Source organism: Odocoileus virginianus, chromosome 16 (assembly GCF_023699985.2).
Source record: "Odocoileus virginianus isolate 20LAN1187 ecotype Illinois chromosome 16, Ovbor_1.2, whole genome shotgun sequence".
Classification (NCBI taxonomy): domain Eukaryota; kingdom Metazoa; phylum Chordata; class Mammalia; order Artiodactyla; family Cervidae; genus Odocoileus; species Odocoileus virginianus.
The window spans coordinates 45,318,301-45,331,524 of record NC_069689.1 but is presented as its reverse complement, the minus strand read 5'-3'; the positions used below and the strand labels follow the sequence as shown (position 1 = coordinate 45,331,524).

The following is a 13,224-nucleotide window of genomic DNA, read 5'->3' as shown; positions in this document are numbered from 1 at the left end:
AGACAGGACGAGGACACGGTCTTCTCGCCGACAAGCCAAGCTTACTGCACCTCAGAAGCCCATGCTGCTGTTTCAAAGAACACAGCGCTGCACGAGTCCCCTACGTCTGGGCTCTGTTCCTGAGAGGATGGAGAAAGTTCCCTCGCTGGAGGGCATGGCACCCGCCAACTGCAAAGAGGAGATGAAGCGGGGCGCATGGAGAATTCAGACCATTTCAGATGACGGAACAATCTAAGCACCTCTTTAGCCCTCCTCATACAGTGCCGGGCTCATAAAACGATGCCTCAAGGTTGGCAATTCTATCCCCCCCATCCTTCTTTAGGTATCTGTCATGCCGTAGATTTCTAAATATCATGTGTGTCTTGGACTATGAGGCACTAACCAGATGGTCTGCTGGATTCATTGAATCCTGAGTTCAATAACTCAGATTCCAGACCAGAGCAGCACAGGTGTGGACACCAGAGGGGACCAGGGCAGTGGGAACTGCACACTCAACCCAAAAGAAGCACCACTCAGCAAGCGGGGGTCACTTTTCCTCCAGCAAGTAGTCAGGAATAGTGTTACAACCAGTCTGATCCCACTATCTGAACATGAAATAATCTTAAAAATCTGGTTTCTACTACAAAATAGTATGAACTCAAAATGGAAATAACAAGGAATATTTATGTCACCAACCGAAAATACTGAATTTTCTTGGCCAAGCAAGTACAGTGCCCTTGTGCTCATACATTTTACAAACTCAGTTTTAAAATCAAAAATCCTCACATAGAATGGCCTTCTAAGAATACTGTCGTGTTGATGGTTTGAGCGTAAACTCAACACATGGCCGTCTCTGTGCCAAACGGGGGGTGTGTGTGTGCATGCGTGCTAAGTTGCTTCAGCTGTGTCCAACGCTTTGCAACCCCATGGACTGCAGCCCGCCAGGCTCCTCTGTCCATGGGATTCTCCAGGCAAGAATACTGGAGCGGGTTGCCATGCCCTCTTCCAGGGGATTGTCCTGACCCAGGGATCGAACCCAAGTCTCTAGTATCTTCTGTATTGGCAGGAGGTTCTTTACCACTCGAACCTCCTGGGAAGCCCGTCACCACATGGAGTACTGTGCGCTCTCAGTGTGTGCTGCTGCTTTATAAGCGCACCTGTCTCCCACCAACGAGCAGTGACGGGGCAACGCCCTGGCCCGGGACTCTGTCACAGCGACGACTCCTGCCCTGAAGCGGGCTGGACCAGAGGCCCCCAGGTTTGTGTCCCCCCCTAGGATTCTAAGCCCCGAGTCTGAGCCCCAGCCACCATCCCTGACAAGGCAGAAGGCAGAATGGTGGATTCAGTGCTTTGTAAAATGCTCTGGACATAAGCTGAGAGCGAGGGCCCCCTTGCTGACTCCCTCAAAAGAGGGTCTCTGAGGCAGGGACTCCACGTGCAGCAGCTCCCCGGCCTGAGCTCCCAGACGGGGTGCTGGCAGAAGGGTGCCCCTTCTCAGTGGTGGGTGACGGGAATCAGAAAACCAGATGACCCAGGCGTCCCCAGCCCAGCCCCATCAGCAGTCCCACCACAGCCTTACTCTTGGCCTGAACGTAGAAGAACACGGGATCCGTCCACGACCCGTTCCCAGAGAGAGAGGTGGCCTGGATGCGGGCTGTGTAGTTCCCCGGGTTGAGCCGGTTGAGCTTGGCCCCGCCATACTTCCTGTACTCCTGTCTGGACACACATTCCCGCTGATCCTGGAGGAAATAAAACATACACGTCAGTCCCCCCGCACACGCTGGAAATGAGCAGCTGTGGCTGCCTGGCCTCTCGCCTCCCACTGAACGCTGACCTCGATTTGCAAGAAAAGGGTAAATACCAGCTTTACATGGTGGCAGTTCTCTGGTAACTGAAAGCACACCCAAGCATTAACCAAACCTTATTATTTAACCAAAAGGAGTTTCAGAAAGATTAAGTTATTAAGACCAGTCTCCAGGCTGAAAGATCATTTTCTGTAAAGAAACAGTTTCTTGGCGGGTGAGGATAAGCCAGCTCCTTGCACACCGTGAAAATTCCTCAAAGAGCATAGGGCTGCCAGAAAGACCTAAATCCTCACTGACTCACCTCCTTATTCCATCGTTCAGTCTTCAGCTGACCGGGGGTGTCTGGTGTCATGGTGTAACATACACAACACCTGTAACGGAAATGCACCCACACGTGCCCGCTGTCCAGACTCACCTCGACTTGGGATCCATATTTTATTTCATACATGAGGATCAATCCATTGGGATTCTCAGGTTCTGGCCATTTTAAAAAGATGGAGTTCTCAGGCCTTGGCTCCCAGGTCACTGGCCCAGGAATGTCATCGGCCCCTTCTGTGCAACAATTGAAACAGGCAAGAAAGTTAGATTCGAGCCCCCAAGGAGGGACAGAGACACTGGACTCACTTAAGCGGCCTCCCCAACCCCTCACACGGGACAGAGGACAGCAGCCGCAGTGACTCCTCTTGGCCTGGCCACACACACACAGCAGGGGTTTTGGAATCGGAACAATCTAACAACTGTAAGTCTTGAGATGCCACCATACCCTCCCTTCCCGCTCCGGTCCCCCAACAGAAAAGCCTACTCTCAAGTACAGAAGGACAATCTTGGCAATCCCAGTCACTCAGGTCTGATTCTCAGCTTCTATGTGATGCCGTCAACACCGGCGGCACGGAAAAGGCGCAGCGTGAGCAGAAGCAGCAGCCCCAGCCTGCATGCTAGGCCCTGGACGGTGCTCTGCATCTGCACGTGGCAGATGCCATTTCTAGGCAGGTGTGAAGGATGCTCCTCCAGCCTGCCTGTGAGGAGGCTGCCAGGAAGCTGGTGCTGAGCGCAAGCTCGCTGGGGTGCAATCAGCGACTCCTCCAGCTGTCAGGGGAGGCTGGGGTGCCTGCTCTCTTGCTTTTGTTTTCTTAAAGTAGTAAGCCAGGTGGTGAGCAAAGTCACTGCAAGTGCCAGCTGGGAAGGGCTCTGAGAAATCAGCTGAGCTGCGTCTCTCCTGGGAGGGTGAGGAGATGAAGGCTGGGTCGGTTGGCAGAGGCGCATCTGTGCTGGAACTGCACCCAGGAGGCCCCATCCCCAGACACAGACACTCTGTGTTCCCTGCCAGCTCTGCAGGGAAGCAAATGCTGCAGTTCACCCATCCTCAAAGGAGGATGTGGGGCTGTCTGAGCCACAGGCAGCTTCTAACTTACAAGAGGAAGGTGGAGACTAAGCAAGCAGGACCAGAGACTGCATGGCAGCTGAGCCTGAGGAGCGATGCTCACTCTGAATCAGGGCTGCACGCTGGGGATTTCACTGAAACTCTGGGAACTCGGGAGGAGCCGGGCAGAAAAAGGCCATGGGAATGCATGATGCAAACCCACGAGAAGAAGGAAAAGTCGATCCTGAATCAAGCTTCCTGCTCTCAAGTACTCTGTATGGAGAGACTGGGGTGGGAGTGGGGCTGCTCTGCATGAATGCCATTCCCTACTGGGCTACCAGGTGGCCTGCAAATGACCACCATTCTTTAATCAGCAGGACTGAGACTAAGAGTGTCAGCCTCTGTCTCATCACATCACAGTCTGCTCCAGTAGGTTGGGTGTGGGTGAGCTGGATCATACCGTACCTGCAGGCATCGTTCTCGCAAAGACAAAGTTGGAGGCGCTGCAGCCAAGCTTCTCAGCCTCATGGTTACAGCTGTGGATGTCGATTCGGTACAGAGTAAAAGGCCGGAGGTTGGAGATGACAGTTCTCTCCTTGTTGTCCACTCTGCTCTCAAAGAAAGGGTACTCAGTCTCGAGCTCTTCCGGGTCTGTAATGTTGTAGGTGTCCAGCGCTGTGGTGTTCCTGCTCCGGCTGGACACAGTGGTGTTGGCAATCTGCATGACCTCCCTCCGCTTCCGTTCGGGTCTGCAAGGAAGAGAGAAACGTGGCTTGTCAGTGAGGGCTTCTGCATCTCTTGTCTCTCCTCTGGCTCGGGCCAGAGTGAGAGAAAGAAAAGAAAAATCTTCACCTTGGAATAAAAGGAGCTATTCAACCCCCCTGTATAACAACCAACAAATAATACGGGCTTTCCTGCATCACTTATTTTGTTTTCTTGGCACCGCAAACCTCAGCCTCACCATGCAAAGTACTTCATGCTCCCAGAGTGGTTACTCAATAGCTGTTGTTCAGTCGCTTAGTCATATCTGACTCTTTGCGACCCCATGGACTGCAGCTACCCTGTCCTTCACTGTTTCCCGGAGTTTGCTCAAACTCATGTCTGTTGAGTCAGTGAGATGTCATCCAGCCATCTCATCCTCTTTTGCCCCCTTTTCCTCCTGCCCTCAATCTTTACCAGATTCAGGGCCTTTTCCAATGAGTCAGCTCTTATCATCAGGTGGTCAAACTATCAGAGCTTCAGCTTCAGTATCAGTCCTTCCAGTGAATATTTAGGGTTGATTTCCTTTAGGATGGACTGGTTGGATCTCCGTGCAGTCCAAGGGACTCTCAAGAGTCTTCTCCAGCACCACAGTTCAAAAGCATCAATGCTTTGGCACTCAGCTTTCTTTATGGTCCAACTTGCACATCCATACACGCTACTGGAAAAACCATAGCTTTGATTATGTGGACCTCTGTTGGCAGACTGATGTCTCTGCTTTTTAATATGCTGTCTAGCTTTGTCATAGCTTTCCTTCCAAGGAACAAGCATCTTTTAATTTCATGGCTGCAGTCGTACAGTCCACAGTGATTTTCGAGCCCAAGAAAATAAAGTCAGTCAGCTTCCACTTTTCCCCATCTATATGCCCTGAAGTGATGGGACTGGATGCTATGATCTTAGTTTTTTGAATGTTGAGTTCTTTTTTTTTTTTAATTACTTACTTATTTATTGGCTGTGCTGGGTCTTTGCTGCTGTGTGGGCGTTTTCTCCAGTTGCGGTGCTCAGGCTTCTCTTGCTGCAGGGCGTGGGCCCTGGAGCACAGGTTTAACACCTGTGGAGCACAGACTGAGCTGCTCTGCGGCATATGGGCTCTTCCATGACCATGAATCGAACCCACGTCTCCCACATCAGCAAGTGGATTCTTCACCACTGAGCCACTGAATGCTGAGTTTCAAGCCAGATTTTTCACTCTCCTCTTTCACACTCAAGAGGCTCTTTGGTTCCTCTTCACCTTCTGTCATTAGGGTGGTGTTATCTGCCTATCTGAGGTTGTTGATATTTCTCCCAGCAATCTTGATTCCAGCTTGTGATTCATCCAGTCTGGCATTTTGCACTATGTATTCTGCACGTAAGTTACATAAGCAGAATGACAATATACGGCCTCCTTGTACACAATTTCCAATTTTGAACCAGTCCTTTCCTGGTCTGTTGGGAGGGAGGCCCAAACCCCAGATTCACTGTTCATGAGTCAGGGTGGCAGGAAAGCCACTGAACCTGGGTTCTAGTTTGAAAACATCTTTGAGCTCTCTTCTAACCTCCCTCAAACTTCCTGGTTCTTGAAAGCATGCACAACGTACAGAACATCTGGACTAACACATCAGCTGCAGCCCTACCATCCACTGTGAGCAAAACACATCACTGGTGGGGCAGGGTGAGAGGTGCTATGGTTTCAACAGCGACAGAGAAGGGAGGGGGAAGAAATCTGTGAAATGACACAAGTTTATTATGGAAAAAAAAAAAACTAGTGCCTCCACTTCTAAAAGGTCTTGATTTCCTGTTTTAAAGACTTCTAAAGTAAGATGTCTATCTTTGACTACTATACAAATATCAAGAAGGTCGCTTGATAGAAAATAGAAGTCTCTTTCAAAACCCTGTTGCTACAACCTAAATGCCTTTGAGGGCAAACCAAATGCAGCATAAACAGAAGCCAGGGGCTGCTGGTCTCCCTGCGAGTGGGGAGCTAGGAGAAGACGGATGCCCAGGAGAATGCACTGGCAGCAGGGACACCATGGGGGTGGAAAACGGGCTTGCAGGTACAATACTGGCCTGGATCCTGCTCCTCTGCCCAGATTTCAGGCACGGTGTTGTTTCCAAACCCTGTACTACAATTTTTCAGGAAGAAAAAGGCACCATCAGCCACCTCCCCATTTCCACCTCCTTCCCCAGACACTACAAGGCTGCCCTGGTGAATGTCCCTCTGATTTTTTGTGTGTGTGTGTGTTGTGGTAAAAACAAACTTTTATCAGAAAAAAAGCTAACAAAACTGTAAATTTAACCACTCTTAGGTGTAAAATTCAGTGTCCTTGATGACATTCATAATGCTGGGTAACCATCACCAAAATCTTTCATCACCCCAAACAGAAGTTCTACACACAGTAAGGAATACCCATTTTCCCTCTCTCAGCACTTGGTAATCTGTCATCTACTTTCCATTGCCATGAATTTGCCTACTCTGGATATTTCACATACATAGAATCATGTAATATCACCCTCTGCATCTGGCTGCTTTCACTCAGCATAGTGTTTTCAAGGCTCATTCCTGTTGTTCCGAATCTCATTCCTTTACATGGTTGAATAATATTCCATCACAGGGAAAGACCACATTGGCTCATCCCCTTATCTGCTGGTGGACACACGGGTGGTTCCCAGCTTTTGGCAACTTGAATAATTCTGCTCTAGATGTTTCCTTTCCTCCAATTTGTCCTCACTTGGCAGAAGTGGAGGCTGGAGCAACAGAGAAGACAGGCGCCCTGGGGTCGAGCTGTATGTCTTGGAAAGGCTGTCTTTGGCACGGCTTCACAAACTCTTTTTTGAGGGACGCTGTGGTGCTCGGTTATGCTTTGAGGTGGAGCCCGTTTCAAAACCGACTGAATTTCTCCTTACTTGGCTCCTCCTGGGCCAGGCTGGGAGTCCGGCAGGGAGGCGCAGGAAGGGCCCAAACCCCCGCTCCTTCACTTGCAGGTGCCTGCGAGTGGCCAGTGCTCGCCGCTCCCTGAGCCCACAGGCCGCCCACAGGGGACTGGGCGGCTGTCCCCTGTCGCCCGTCCCCCTGACGGCGCCCACGGTGCAGGCTGCGAGCTCCTGGCCCGTCCGTCAGGGCTGAGCGCCCACCCGCCCAGCCGGTCGCCCGCTCTGTCGTCTCTCCGTGACGGCCCCCGGGCCTCACTTCCGGGCTGTCACCCTGCGCACGGCGGGCTGGGGTGGGGGCGGCAGCACCGCGGACGACGCGGTGCCTGCGCGTGAAGATGGCGGAGCCTGGGTACAAGATGGAGGTACCTGGGCCCCAAGATGGCAGTACCTGGGCACGAAGATGGCGTTGTGCAGGAAGTTCTCGAAGACCTTGCGGTATTCGGCCTCCTCCTTCTCCGCCTGCTTCTCGGCTTCAGTTTTGGGGCAAGCGCAGCACGGCCCTTTCTCCCCGCCGCACACCTCGGTCTTGGGGTTCTCCGTCACCTCCTCGACATCGATGGTGCCGTCGGCATACTTCCTGATGGGGATTTTGTCTGCTCGGAACAGAGTGGCCTCGTGAGAGCCAAGTTACACGGGCTGCCCGGGAAGGAAGAGCCCAGCGCACCCGGGCTCACGACGGCCGCTGCCCCCTCGCCCCCTCAGACGCGGGCGCGCCCTGGGTGCGGCTCCGGGGCTCGGGGTCGCGGGCCGCCCCCGGCCTCCCCCTCACCTTTGGAGCAGTAGTTATGCCGGTACAGGTAGCTGTCCTGGGGCTGGCGCTGCCAGCGCACGATGTAGTAGCTCAGGTTGCCGTTGGGCAGGGAGGGCGGGTTCCACTTCACGATCAGCTGAGAAGAGGAGTTTGAGGCCGAGAGGACATCCAGGGGGATGGAAGGAACTGGGAAGGAGGGCAGAGGACACTTCAGAAAGTGGAAGGAAGTCGAGACCCAGGCTGCCCGATACTTAATGCAAACCCAGCAGACTGTGACCTGGATAGGAAAATGGCGGTGCACACAGACCCAAGAGGCAAACCGAACCTTGCTTCCAAACTGTATTACTTTCCCTTTATAGCATCTGTTCTCAGGTCATCTCCCATGCCAAATATGACTAACCGTTAGTTGATGGCCAAGAGCCGTGGGGGCGCAGCCAGGGTTGGGACAGATGACTTAGAATCTACAGTTAATGCAAATGCTATACTGTCCTCATGTATCAGCGCTGCCATCCTCCAAGACGTTGAACTCGGGCAGTATCAGCAAATGGTAAGACCGACTGCCTTGTGTGTGTGTGGGGGGGGGGGGGGGTTTCAAGAGGGAGGGGACATAGGTTTACCTATGGCAGATTCATGTGGGTATGTGGCAGAGACCAACACAATATTGTAAAGCAATTATCCTTCAATTAAAATAAATTTTTTAAAAATTAGAAAAGAAAAACTGACTTCTATTTTATTTGAGATTTTGAATCTCTGATTAAAAAAAGGGAAAAAAAAAAAAAACAAAATGAAAGGGGGACTTAAAAAAGGTGATGAGGGTGGGGGGCAGAGCACAGGAGGCTTCTGGAGGAAAAGGCAATGAAAAAAGGGTCTGTAAGTCTGACAATTGTATAACCATGAATCTGTGGAAGTATGGAGTTATGACTATGAGAAGTCTAAAAATATCTGGAACACATATAAAGCCCTGATTTCAAGTCATGGACTTTTGTTACCATCAAAAGAATATCGATTACAGGCAAAGTATAAGAATCTGGTCAAACTGTACTTACTATTGCCCCTAAATCCCAAACCCAGAGCTGAATTGTGTATAAAGGGCAAATGCATCCAGGGACCACTGAAATCTTGTTTTCATTAGGTTCACAAAAAAAGCATTGATTTTGGTAGGTTTACTAAAGTGCGAGAAAACACCTTTGCTACATGCCACTTAAGCAATGTGGTCATGTAAGCTGCTTTTTTAATTTAATTGGAGTATAACTGCTTTTCAATGTTGTGTTAGTGTGCTGTACAACAACATGAATTAGCTGTTTGTATACATATGTCCGCTCCTTCTTGAGGCTCCTTCATACATCCCCATCTCACCCCTAGGCCACCACAGAGCACTGAAAACTGAGTGAGCTTACTATGCAAGCTGCTTTTCAAATTCGAAAGCTTAAGGGACAACATATACATGAGGTTCTGAACACTTGCAGGGAGGACACATTAGGAAAAAGTTATGACTAATGCTAACTTTCTCTGGGAAAATGTTTTAACTACTAAATGCGAGGCCATTTTAGCACTTCCTAGAATAAGTATTTAAGAAACACACAGCTGACCCAGAGATGTCTCAATAACAGGTGTCACACAAAAACTGAAGCCAAGGACTAAGCCACTCTCTGACTACCACCTGTAAGGATGGAGCAAATGGAGCAAACGGACTCAGTTTGGGCAGTGCTTTGTTTCCTATCTTTGGGGAAAGGAAATAAGTTTCTTAAGAATTGGTCATAGCAAAGAAAGATTTTTATTTTCCCCAAATTAGTCACAATGAATTACTTCCAAATTTTTAGGCTGAACAACTTGTTCTGTTTCCTTGAGTGAGCCTCTGCTACATCATCCCAGGCCTAGAATCAGAAGCCTGTGTCAGATTTATTGATACAAATGCTGTACCTTCCAGTGACATGATCATAGCCACTTAGAAGAGCATTGGGATGGAACAGGGGAGGGGAGGAGGAGGCAAGAGAACATGAGCAAAAGGATTTCCTGACCAACATTTTTTTCCTCTCCCTCTTTACCATTTAAATTCACTTTGTGCTAGCTTATATGTGTTTTAACAGCCTACGCATTGTAACAATGGCTATCATCAAAGAATGTTTAAGTGCTTTTTAAAATGATGTGCATTTCCCTACTTCTAACCTGGTATTTATACACTTGGAAAATTGACACAAATGTTTGCTCTCATTAGTTTCAGATTCTGGAGTTGAGAAATGAGGTAGTTTAGAAAATGGGGATCAGGGGAGAAGGAGGCACATTGTCATCAGCAATCATCTGCAGTGTCTACCACGTGGTTCCTCTCATGCTTTTCAACTTGTGTTTGTTTTCTTGGAACCCTAGGCGCCACCGGATGAAGGTGAGAAACCAGTGAGCCCGAGATAAACTGGAACACCAACCAGCAGGGCTTCAGTTCCCAGAGGTCCAACTATCCAAATAAACAAGAAGGGGAGCCCAGGGGACTGTATCCCATTGGGGCCTTCCAAAGAAACCAACCCAGCACCCTGGGGGACCTGGGCTCACTGGTCCAGGACAATCAGAATGATGACAGAAGAGGGTCCCAAGTCCACAGAAGATATCCTGGAGGAGGCTGGGGTATTGGGAGTAGGAAAAAAGATATATGATACTGCTAAGGTATTATACTGATATATTGACAAGACAGACAAATGAAAGACACACTGGCCCAGGATGGAGGGAGACAATGGGCGTAGCTCAGGGGCAGCCCTCTGACTAAATCTTGTCGTGAGCAAGGAACGTGAGCTGATGAGGCGGGAACCGTGCGTGGGTACCTGAGGCATTGGTGCGAATGTACAAGATCTCGCTCTTGGCCCCACGGATGTGGTCATTCTCCACCATGGTGAGGGTCACGGCCTTGACGTAAACGGCGTACTGTGTCCAGGGCTTCAGCCCGTGCAGCAAGATGCCGGGCTCCACGTCCTTGTTGGGCGGCAGGTCCACGTCCACCATGTTCCAGCTGTTGGAGCCGCAGGCGTCCTGCCCATCATACTCCGTGACGTTTTTAAAGGGGCTGAAACACAGTCAGCGGAGCTCAGACAGTGCCTTATGGTGCTGACGTCGAAGCTCTAAGAAACCTCCCCAGGGGGCTCCCTGCCACTTTCCATAATGGGGATTCTAGGTAAAACACATCAGCAGTTAGATCCTTACAGAATCAAAGTGAGCTACCAGACTCCAGGTTTCACTTGGTTCTCTATATACTAAAGAATCAAATCCTCTGCCCCAGGAAGAGTAAGTTCTGTAATTACTGGGATTGGAAACACTGCTCCTGAAGAATATATACAAATACTCTTTCTCTCTCTTCCCACTGTGGCATTTTTTTTTCCACCATAAAGAAAAAACAAGGGCAGTCACTTAATGCAAACATCAGTTATTGATAAAGAATAAGAACTTCTGGAGGAAAATGCCTTTGCCACAGAAAAACAGCTTCTCAAAATACAGCCTCCAAAATCTAATTTGCTCACAAACAATTCTGACTGCTTTAGTATTTTTATCACATTCAAATATTTAGTTTCCAGATTATCTCGGACACTAACGTCAACCACTTGGTGAAAGTGCCAGCCAACCCTGCCAGAGCACTGGTAGGACTGTCAAAGAGGACGGTGGTTCTGCACAGATGCGGAGCTGGGCAGGGATCCCACGCCCCTCAGATGGAAGGGCTGGACAGCCACTGGTTTCTGAAACCAACACTCACACACCCCTCCCTGTCATCGTGTGTCGAGTGGCTCCCAAGTGCAGGGACACGGAATGCCTGAGAATCCTGCATCTGGACTTTCTCGTGGCTCCAGCACTCCCAGGGCCCCAGCTGGGGCAGGGGAAAGGGTACCAGATGCTGCCACCATGGCTCTGGCTCCAGCTCCAGGGAAGCCAGGCGCCCGGGAGAAGGCCCTATGGCATCAAGGGGGAAGAGGGTGACTAAGAGGCCCGGGCAAGCACCTGGACACAGAGGCACCGGAAGGAAGGAGTGGACCGAGAAGACATCCCTGACATCAGGAGATGTGCTGGCTGCCCGGGCAGGCAGGTGTCCCCTGAAGGACAAGAAATGCCCCTGGCAGATTCTGGGAGAGATCCTGAAAGGTTCGCAACATGGAGATCAGTCTCCATTCTCCATCCCTTGTTTGGAGGGCTTACCATCTACAGCGGAGGGGCACATCTGGGGAGGGACCACGGAGAGTGACGGGGCTAGACGATGGACTCGTCTGAGGGACACCTCAAGGGGGGCTGGGCACCCCGATTCGGGTGTCCCTGGACTATGGGTGAGTGCACCAAGGCTGCAATGATGCCGCAACCACACGCTCCATCCCAGCTTGTGAATGCTTGCACTGACCTAAGTCACAAAGTTAAGTTTTGCCCTTTGGACTTTTTTTATCCAAGCACCCCTAAGCACCCGCTGACGAAGGCAAGCCGTTGAGAAAACACGTTTCCGTTTACAGCTGTCACTGGGGGTCGTGGCTGTCACCGGACAGCGGGGTCGGGGGAGGAGGAAGCCCCGCCCACAGAGTGACGTCACAGCGCAGACACTCACGCTTCCTTGTAGTAGACGGTGAAGCTGATGAGGTCCCGGTAGTCGGGGGGCCGGTACCGGTGCCAGGTGATGATGATCCGGTTCTTCCACGTGGTGGTGGAGGTGAAGTGCAGGACGTCACTTTCACCTGGGGCAGAGGCACACCGTGAGGGACAGCGATCCCCGCCCTCCCCTCCCACGTGCCCACCACGGCCCTCCCCCCTGGAGCTGGCTGTGCCTGCAAAGCCCGTTTGAATGTCTCAGTGACTCTGCTGTTTCCACTGAGGACCCAAACACTGCACTACAGGGCCTGCAAGGGGCTCAGTCCTTTGTTTTCGTTTACGCGGGGCCCGGGATGTGAACTTGTGAGCGATTCTTAACCTAGGACTGCTGGCTGCAGCAAGGGTGCTTGTCTCTCTGCGCCTGCCTGATGTGGGCCGCCGAGGGGGCTGGGGAGTGTGACTGAACCTTGACGCATGTCTTCTCAGACATGGTGACACCCGTCTCACCACTGTGGATCTGCCTGGTCGCGTCTGTAATAGGGCAGGTGTGCCACGAGAGGGGAACGTTTCTTAGTCTGAACTTGGTATCAACACCTTCCTGCGCAACACCTCCAGGAACTCCCTGGAGGCTCCGGCAGTGCCGACGCGTAGCAGGGAATGGACTGAGCGCTGACTGAGCCCACCTCGCTGGACACGGCTCCCGTCCTCGTGGGAGGAAGCCTGGGCCCGTGAGCACCACAGGGACGCTGTCCCAAGTCCCCTCGTGCTCCCTGGCCAGATTCAAACTGATGGGGACTCGGGGAGGGCTGCTGAAGCCGCCGGGGCCGAGAACCGAGCTCTCCTCTGCACTTTTTCCCTACCGGAGTCCCACCCACCGCACCTAGGGAGGTGAAGCAGAGGCCAGCAATAGTTATAAACCAAGGTGTCTGTGGGGCAAAACGTGATGGATTGAGATGGAAAAGATGCTGCAGTTTCCGCTAAAATGTTATTCAGAGGGAAAACATGATTTTTCTTTTTTCCCCAAAAGAAAATAAATGGCTACTGTATTCATGATCCGACAGGCCAGACTGGCTGACTCTGAGCAGAAAAACACTTTGACAGAGCTAAGCGACATCCAC

General features: G+C 51.2%; 1 protein-coding gene across 1 annotated transcript in view; it reads right to left on the bottom strand.

The window, feature by feature from the left end:
* The window catches only part of IGF1R (insulin like growth factor 1 receptor), a 293,719-nt gene that overhangs the window by 30,249 nt on the left and 250,246 nt on the right, over positions 1–13,224 (bottom strand). The window contains exons 7-13 of the mRNA XM_020910910.2: positions 12,126–12,252; positions 10,375–10,613; positions 7,583–7,750; positions 7,202–7,406; positions 3,610–3,893; positions 2,200–2,336; positions 1,559–1,718 (exon numbers count right to left, since the gene is read on the bottom strand). Of these exons, the coding sequence (XP_020766569.1) occupies positions 1,559–1,718; positions 2,200–2,336; positions 3,610–3,893; positions 7,202–7,406; positions 7,583–7,750; positions 10,375–10,613; positions 12,126–12,252 (1,320 nt within the window). The remainder of the gene's footprint in view (positions 1–1,558; positions 1,719–2,199; positions 2,337–3,609; positions 3,894–7,201; positions 7,407–7,582; positions 7,751–10,374; positions 10,614–12,125; positions 12,253–13,224) is intronic.